The sequence below is a fragment of the Coregonus clupeaformis genome, chromosome 8 (assembly GCF_020615455.1).
Source record: "Coregonus clupeaformis isolate EN_2021a chromosome 8, ASM2061545v1, whole genome shotgun sequence".
NCBI classification, from domain to species: Eukaryota; Metazoa; Chordata; class Actinopteri; order Salmoniformes; family Salmonidae; genus Coregonus; species Coregonus clupeaformis.
Window position 1 is genome coordinate 25928047 of NC_059199.1, and position 9714 is coordinate 25937760.

Consider the following 9714-nt stretch of genomic DNA (forward strand, 5'->3'; position numbering starts at 1 on the left):
TTGACTGCCGTCCTGACTCGTGACCGCCGGTGTGGCGGTAATATGGTCACCGTAACAGCCCTAGTCATTAATAACTTTAGATAAACAAACCTGTGATGATTTAACAGTGAACACCTGTATTTTTTACAAACATTTTCTCAAGGTCCTAAAGGAATTTCAGGAATCTGTTTACCCATTGACTACAACTGCGGCAGAGCCCCAAGCCTAAGGCACCTTTACGGAGAAGTACACCTACTCCTCTATATCACTTACTCAAGGTCACTAATTAAAATCAAAAATATTGCTCTCCTGCCTGTCAATTGGCTACTGTCTAATGCAGCTCAGTTACGTGATTGGTCAGACGTCATGAGGTGTTACTTTACCTCCAATGGCGTTACACCTGGAGGTGATCTCCCACAGTACCAGGGCCATGGAGTAGACGTCTGTCTGCTTGAACGACTCAATGTTCTCCAGGTTAATTCTGGACTCCAGCACCTCAGGAGCCATGTACCTGGCAGTGCCCACCTGTAGGGTGAGACCAACAGGGACAAGATGTTAGCCTACTCAGTGGATCATTATCAAAACTGTTCTGTTCTATTCTATTCTACTCTGTTTTGTTCTGTTCTGTTCTATTGTATTGTATTCTGTTCTGTTCTATTCTACTGTATTCTAATGCTTTTTACAGTAGAATATGCATGATTGCTTCCAGAGGTAGTACTGTACAGTACCATGTACCACTACAATTCAATTGCAGTTTTAACTGACAGCCTGGGCTGATACATTTCTTCCCTGTTTCTCCCCCCACTGTATTATAAAACATTAAAGAAGAGACAATGGGTGCATTAGACACCAAAAGGGCACCCTCTAAAGAAGCTCATCACAATGACTAAGTTTCATAACAAAGTCACAGTGACCCTGTCCTATTACTGTACAACAGTCTAATGGCTCGATTAGAACTCATCAGGCCTGTTTGTCTAGTTACTGTAACAAAACAGAAGGCCTAGCAGCACTTGCTCTATGGATATTATTAATATGTTGTCTAGAGAAGGAGAACGTAAGAGAAAGTGAGACAGTCTGAAATGGCACCCATTTTGGATGCACCATAAGTAAAGGAGAGACAGGAGAGAAGAATCTGTACCTGTCCACTGTTGGCCAGCTCGTCCACAGACAGCGAGTTGTCCAGACGCAGACCCAGTCCGAAGTCACACAGGACGCAGGTGAGGTCCCCCTTCACCAGGATGTTGGAGCTCTTGATGTCCCGGTGGACGATGGGCACCTTGTAGCGTCCGCACAACGTGTGGTCACTGTGCAGGTGGGCCACGCCCCTTGCCAGCGACCCGCCCAGCACCCACAGGTCGTCCCAACTGATGACGTTGCGCGTCAGGTACTCCTGGAGGTTGCCCCGGGGGTGGTAGGCCGTGATCAACCAATACTGTTTCTCCACCTTGTGGTCCTCTGCAGTCAGGAAGTGCAGGACATTCTCGTGGCGCAGGTCGGCATCCGAGAAGATGTCCTTCTCGTTCTTCCACGAGGCATATTCCTCGTGGGCGAAAATCTTGACGGCAACGGTCTCGAAGTGCTCGCCGGCCCCCGTGGCGCCCTGCTTCAGCTTGGCCTTGTAGACCTCAGCGAAGCGGCCCTTGCCCACCTGGGCGTCCAGCTCGATGGGAAGGAGCTCCATGTTGTGGTTGAGGTTGTTGGCGTGCGTGGAGCTGCTGTCCGAGCCGTCGTCGTCCATCATGATGGCACGGGCATCACTGAAGTCGAGAGGCGTCTTCTTGCGCTTGGCGCCGGCGCGGCGCTGGTGGTAGATGCGGTACCAATAGAAGGATGTGATGACCAGCACAGCCAGAACCAGTAGAGGAACCAGGCTGACCAGGATCACCGACACCACTTGGGAGTCCAGGGAGTCTGGGGTGGAGAGGAAAGACAAGCGAGAAAAAGAGACAACAAGGTAGATGTTATAGATGAGTTATACAACACATAGCATATTCAGTAGAAATATTGTAGAATTGACCTATTCTGTAACATACAGTAGGCCCGCTCCCCAGTTAGGTATATTCTACAATATTTATACAATTATACACCTTTACAATATTAGAACTCCTCAGCCATCATGCTCTACTCTAAAACGTTAGCATTTTTTTTCACAATGGCCTTTTCACTCACTATGACTAGCTGGACTGGCCACAAAGGTGATGATCGAAGAATAGTCTGTTTGTTCATTGGCCTTAAGAACCAAATGCATAGAAAACAATGACCACAAAGGACTATGTGGGATACATGACATGTGCAGTAGCCTATACTTTGACGTTTGACATTTCAGTTGAACTTGCAGTACATTACACTCCTTCAGCACTAGGAAATCAATAGGAAGTAGCCAAGTAGCTACAGTATATCGTCTCAGAGCATCCTGCTCCTTTTCAGCAAAGCAGAGGAACCTAACATTTCCATGAGGAATGTCAGAAAGCATCTCGAAGCGACGACGCTGAAGTTAGCTTGTTGGTCTGTTAAACACACAAATAGGCTGAACCATGCTCAAGTCAACCACATATTGTGTTCCCTTTATAGACCTAGTCTATGTCTGATTCTTATACTTTTAAGGAGTGATGTCGGCGTCTGCTAGACCGAGTAATCTGGTGAAAGTTTATGTATATGCTATGTTTATAATCCTATTTCTGGGGAAGGCAGAAGTCTCGTAAAAACATAATAAAACACAACAAAAGTCTCGTATGAAAAAATAAAAATAAATGTATGCACTCACTAACTGTAAGTCGCTCTGGATAAGAGTGTCTGCTAAATGACTAAAATGTAAAATGTAAACATGTCACGCGAAATCCCAGATCCCAGATCAGTTAGGATTTAAGGGTCGTAAATGAGTCATTAACACGTCCTCTGAACAGTCAGACTGTGACAAGTGCTGCTGGGGTTCTATAAATAGGATTGTGTTTGTGTGTGTGTGCGTGAATTTGTGTGTGTGTGTGTGTGTGTTTGTATGTCTATAAATGTGTATGTGCATACAGAACAGCAAGTACCCGTCAAGCCCTCACTCACTCTCTCGCTCCTTTTTTTCAGACAGGAAAACACATGTCTGAAATCTTCAACGTGGCCTCAGTGGAGTTTGTTTTCTTTTTCGCAGAGCGAGAGAGAGGCAACCTGTCCCTGTGCCTGTGCCATCTCTCAGTAGATACGGCCCACAGAGGAAAGGTTCCTAGTTCCTACCCCCGCTTGGGGCCAGGTTCGAGAATTTCGATTGTATTAATACATGCATATGCTGTTTTTTTTACCATTAATTTATGTTAGTTACGTACACTGCTTCAAGTTATCAGTATTGTCATATGTTATGTGGTGAATATGAAGTTAGACGGTGTGCAGCAGAGCTATCCATCCTCCATGGTGAGGGGAAATGGTTTTCCATGACGTCGTTGTTCGCGATGTGCAGATACTTTCAACTTTGGGCCCTGGAAAGTCAGGTCTCGGAAATGTATCTCTGTCTTATTACTGCTTGGATGCTGTAGTCAAAATACATTTGATTCCAGAACCAAGATTATAACGAAAGACTACAGCCAAAATGCCTCCACGATGCAAAACCTGTTTGCAATCTTGTATTTGGAGGGTGTACAACAGTACACACATGTTAGCATTCATGTGTGACACCTTACATGAATTGCATAAGCGTTGTTGTGTGAGTTACATCAAAAGTGGTAAACTACATGATCAATTGTAATACCTAGCCTACATAACACATGGCATAACAGGTGACATAGCACCACATAGGGACTCACAGAAGGTGAAGAAGACACGGTCGTTGCACTCGTATGACCAATCATAATGCCTACAAAAGGCTATCTTGAGCATGACCTAACAGGTGACATCGCACTACACAGCAGGTGACATAGCACTACATAGGGACTCACAGGGGGTGAAGAAGAGGTGGTTGTTGCACTCGTCCTCGGAGCAGGAGCAGATGAAGAACTGGGAGCCCATGCCATTCCTCTCCCTCATCTCACACTTGCTGTTGTTATAGTCCTCCAGCACCAGACCATGCAGCTTTTGGGCTGGGTTGTGGCATATCGTGTCTATGGTGACATTGTCATCTTTCTTCCTCCTGGAAACATGACAACAGGAGCCATTAGTTCCACTCCAATTAATTTGTATGAAACTGAGCTATTTAAGCTAGTGATAAATACAGTAATAAAAGGAAAAATAACTTTTAAGAATTAACAAACCGCAGCATAAGCATTAAAGTAATGATTTGATACAGAGGTCAAGTTACGTTGTACAGAATGTATCCCCCAGTTACAAAATACCACCATACACGTGCAGTGAATAATCCTGAAGGTGCACAAATGGACCTACAAATGGGCTACTCAGGTCTCCTGCTGGGTGGTGTGGAGCTTATGTAGTGAAACCCATTTTAAGAGGTGTTGCTGTGAACATGGCATTAGGAGTTCTGCTGACTTCAGCTCCTAATGCTGTAAATGTAATGCGAAACAGTGGCATTGCCTTCAGCTTCGAACAGGAGGCCAAATCTAGTTCTCCACTTTTTTAACATTCACAAGGCAAATTTCGCAACTATATTTGGTGGGGTTAGTGGGTGGGCACTTTTGGGTTTAGCTACTTAGCTAAACCTTGTTCACGGCAAATGTCGTTTTTAAATGACAAATCACCAAGCAAGATTATTAATTTCTGCTCTGTCACTCACTAACATGGTCATAGTGTGTCACTGTACCCACTACCCAGCATGCTCTCCTAAGGTCAAGTTTAAAGGTCATTCCAACTCCCAATGAGAGATGATGAGGGGTGCTGTAGTCACTCACCAAATGCTGACACACACGTCCTCTAGATGGGGGCAGATGGATGTGATGCTACAGTCGGTCATACAGCTCCCTGTGCCCGTACAGCTGGTAGACTCAACGTCACAGAACTTACACAGACGCTTCAGCTTCAGCATGCTCAGTGACGAGGCCCCTGAGGTGGAGACACAAGGAGATAGCGGGAAAGACATTAGATTGATAGTTTACAAAGGGATATGGTTACTTAGTTAGTTCATTTAGGTTACTCACGTGTCGTCAAATATGTTCACTCTTCACTGCAACACTTTACTTCACTATTACAAATGAGTACAGTTCACTTTGAGGGTCTAAAACATAGGATAAGAACTTTGACCGGGATTCAATTTGATCGCGCTCGAATGCAGCTTTTAAAGGCAATGTTACTGTGTTCACAGAGATCGCATTCGAGGTAAACGCTGCAGATGTTGGCTCAAATGGAAATTACCTTTAAATGTTTTGGATTGAACCCTGTCCATTGTTTGCTTTCACATATAGGCCTAAACTGTATTGACCCAACGAAGATGATAACTTTGCTCGACTTAGGTAACTGACATTTCCCTCCAATTACACAGACAAACAAAAGGCTACAAACATCAGAAAGGCGATCTTTCTCATCTAAGATATTACATATTAATATGAACATTTCCTACACTGGAAGAGTATGGCCTGTTGAACATCAGTGAGTATAGTGAAACCTTAACCTCATATCTCAGTCCAGACTACGTGAAGGAATTTATCATTAGTGAGAGACTTGACAATTTCACTTTGAAAATTGAAAATTGAAACAGATGAAAGGAATGTTCTCTTCGGTACTATGTATCTAAGTCTAATTATTCCAAAATACATTTTTCAAAGCAAGTAATACATTTGTGTTTATGTGTTCTTCTCCAATTCATTCTCCAATTCATTCATTACACTGTAACATGTACATTCATTTTTAATCCATATGTAAACTATTTCCCTAGAGTGTAAATTCTACTGTGAACAATCAGCACATTCTGCAGTGCCATCTATCTACTATGGTCGTGTTCAGACTTGACTTCACACTCAGACTCAGTGGTGTGATGAGCGCCTGTGTGAGTTTGATAGTCATCTCTACTGAGACAACCGCTAGACAGACAAAAAAACAATCAACGGGAAATTTGAACATCAGTATATCTTTCAGTCGAGTAGTCTCTAATTTGCCAATTTGATTAGTTGCTGTCTTGCCAATTCACTTTGTGAATATCAAAAAGCAGGAGATAAAGTTGGAGCGTGTGTTTGTGTGTGTGTGAGAGAGAGAGAGAGAAACAGCGAAAGAGAGAAATAATAGAGTGAATAAATGTGTGGGTGCGCCCATGTGTGTGTTTGCGTGTGTGCGTGTGTGCTCATGTTTTACACCCAAATAAATGATACTGGTTATCTGCCTGTCCTTGCACTGCATGTGCTGCTCCTGATAACCATTAGACTGCATGCTACTGTTTGGCTGATGTAAGCGGATACAAATCTCAGACACATGGCAACAACTGGAGTCTAACTCCTACAATCCCAATGAGTATGAATGCTGTTTTCACCACAATCACCATAGTGAAGTATGTGGGAACAGGGATCTTTTGGCTGCGAGATGGGGAGAGGACATCTCTATCTCTCTTGACTTTATCTATGTATGCAAACATTATTCAGCCCCAACCCCATAGGGGTCGCGTTATCATATGAAGACTTGGTCCAACTTTACACACTGGTTACGTCTGAAATGGCATCCTATTCACTATATAGTACACTACTTTTGACCAGGGCCCACAGGGTTCTGGTCAAAAGTAGTGCACTATAAAGGGTATACAGGGTGCCATTTTGGATGCACAGGGTGCCATTTTGGATGCAGCTACTGTCTCTTTAGTGAATAGCCGTACTGTATCGTTGGTGAGCGTAACATAGTCCCTACCAGCAAAAATGTGTAATTTACTTTTGCTGGGTTATGTTTGTCCACCTGTTACAAAAGCTAATCATAATTCAGAGAGTTATGCTTTGGAGGGTGCCAGTGAGCGGTTGATTACCTTACATAAATGTTTTTCTGTAGTTACTTAATTGCCGCAATAACATGTAGACAGCACATTTCGAACACAAAATCAACTATAGCCCCAAAACAGTCCACTTTGGTTAGCCTGTAAGGCTAAGGTAGGATGGATCCAACAATCTTCAGGACTTTCTCACTGAGGGGTTGGAAAGTGAGAGCAAGAGAGAAAGAAAATGCAAGAGAGAGAGAAAGTTAAAGATTTTGCACCCAACTGCCAGATCACTCCCTTCTTTTCCATTTGCTCTCCTTCCAGACCTTTATGGAGAGTCTTTAGCATTAATAAAAACTGAAACTGACCGAAATCAGATGTTCCTAATTGCTAAAACAGAGATGATGTGAAATGAAGTAAAAAGAGATGGTGGGAGAGATCTACCACATAACCACAAGTTTAAGTGTGACAGACTGCACACATAGGAAGAGAGTTCAACCTTTTACTTGCATCATCAGCGTCCTCGTGACACAACCGATAGTGAAAGTGGGTTATTGGCCGTTAACTGGGCCTGTCTGCATGTACAGCTCGAGGATTTCCTCTTGAAGAATTTCAGTCGCAGAGAGCTAAGTTCAGCCAAGCGAAATGGGGAAGGATTGGGGCAGCGTCCCAAATGGCAGCCTATTCCCTATATAGTGCACTACGTTTGATCAGGGCCCATAGGCTCTGGTCAAAAGTAGTTTACTATATAGAGAATAGAGCACCATTCGGGACGCAGCCTGGGTCTCCGCTGTATTTGACCGGCTGGCAGGGGGCGAACCTGATAGAGCTAATTTGTCAGGTCACGTGACCAACCATAAATAATCACCCCTCTTTCTCTAAAGTCGGTAGAGGAGAGAGAGCAAATAAGGTTCTCTTCCCTCCAACTCTCTCACAGCGCAGTAGTCTACTGTATTGCTCTATGCCAGAGAATATCAAGGTAACTGACTTGAGAGAATGTTGTACTCCTGTACCAGGACAAAACGCCTAGTGTAGCTGTTCCCAATCTGCAGGGTGGAGTAGAGCTGCGGCTTAAAGCAACAAAAATACAACCTGCAAGTCTGAAAACCAGAGAAACTGGAGCAGATCTAGAGAAGCCACATCCACTGCAGCTGGCAGCATTCATAAGGCAGTATAGACAGTGAAGTAAACATGGTGTCAGGATATTGCAGATGGATATTAGGCTATATTCTGTTATTCCTATTTATAGGGTGTAGTGTACATGTCTGACTTGCTAAATCTTAAGCAAACAAATAAAGACATTACATTTAAGTTCTGCAGAGGAGTACAATTTTGAATTTGGCCAGAGGTGAAGTTTGTAGTCTGTTATAGGGTTATAACAGAACAGCTAAGAATGATATTGGGCTGAGAGCTGGTAGTAGAGAGAGAGGTGGTAGAGTTAGGAGTAATTATATCATTAGAAAAACTCCTCTCAAAGTGTATGTCATTTAAGCCCAAGGAGGCGGGCAATGGTGTGGATGAATGCTGGTAATTGTCACCCAGGGCAAAATATGATTGCAGGGAGAGAGGATTATAAGAAGTCAAAGCTGTTTGGTGCCATTGGGATTGGGTTGGAGTTGGAGACAGGGGCAAATAGATTACAATTTCTGATGTGTCTACCTTGCAAATGATAGACCAAATATAATTCCCACTTCCAGTGTCAACAATGCACATCAGAATGAAAAGTCCCATTGGTAGGACCACCATGCATGTTTTCTATCACAACTGGTGGTGTAGATAAACCTCCTCCCACTGTGTTAAGCAACCACTTCAATACACAACATATACTGTACCTACTTCCTCTTTACAGAAACATCATGGCGCTCACTCAAATGCTTTTCTGAGGTGATTTCCTCTTGGAAAATACTAGTGCTCATTGAATTATTGAACATAGACATTATGCTCATACATTCCACCCCCAGTTTAGTAAAAAATGAGGATGAGGGTATAACGTACCACAGTTCCTGAATTCCTGATATTGAACAACACTGACTGCGTAATTTGCATACATTAAATACTACTATGCATAGAAATTCGCTGTAACACCAGCCAATATATTTGCGAGTTTTAACTCAAATGAGCTGAACATTTTGCCTTCCACCAAAATGTATAGTTTTATGGCTGGATTTTGTTTGACCACCTGCTACAAAAATCTGAATGCCAATTTAGAAGGTATTACATGGGGAACAAGAAACGTGTAAATGTTCGTTACAATAACCTCATAAATGTTTCAATAATTACTTTATTACCTCGATAACACTAACCAACCACCAACATTCATAGGTTACTTTAAATAAAGTTATAACTCACCCTTCTGTTCTAGCAGAATACTACCAAACAGTATCGTTCCACACCAGAAAGCAGAAAAACGAAGTAGCTCCATTTAAAAACGGACTATAAACTCCTCTTCTTTTCATTTACTAAAACCTTGATAATAGTAAATATCCAGACTTTAATTCGAGACGTTCTTCGGATTTTCTTCGGTCTGCCTGTTGCTATCATGCGCCTCTCAGGCGGCCTCCGGTTACACAAGTAAATAGTGCAGGCAGAACTTGCCGTATATGAGTCAGACAGTATGTATGCACTTTTCATGAAACAGGAAATCTTCAGAAAGGGCAGGACTGTTTTTTTCTTCTTCTCTAGGCTACTTCTGAACTTCTGGGCTTGTGGCTCACTGGTCTTGAAACATGTTATTATGAGCACAAAACTTATAGCAAGGCAAAACTTGAAATGACACGCTCCAAAATAGATGGCAATGATTTCAAAATAAGTGAGGATAAGTATACATCCAAACAAAACATATAAACTTAACACCTCTCTACTTACAATTATGCAACATTCTTGACATTTTTACACACTTCACTGTACCATTTACCATA

General features: G+C 42.8%; 1 protein-coding gene across 1 annotated transcript in view; it reads right to left on the reverse strand.

The window, feature by feature from the left end:
* Positions 1-9412, reverse strand: part of LOC121571445 (TGF-beta receptor type-2) — a 32508-nt gene extending 23096 nt beyond the window's left edge. The window contains exons 1-5 of the mRNA XM_041882903.2: positions 9146-9412; positions 4800-4950; positions 3897-4087; positions 1118-1890; positions 363-504 (exon numbers count right to left, since the gene is read on the reverse strand). Of these exons, the coding sequence (XP_041738837.1) occupies positions 363-504; positions 1118-1890; positions 3897-4087; positions 4800-4950; positions 9146-9218 (1330 nt within the window). The 5' untranslated portion in view covers positions 9219-9412. The remainder of the gene's footprint in view (positions 1-362; positions 505-1117; positions 1891-3896; positions 4088-4799; positions 4951-9145) is intronic.
* Positions 9413-9714: the final 302 nt, after the last annotated feature.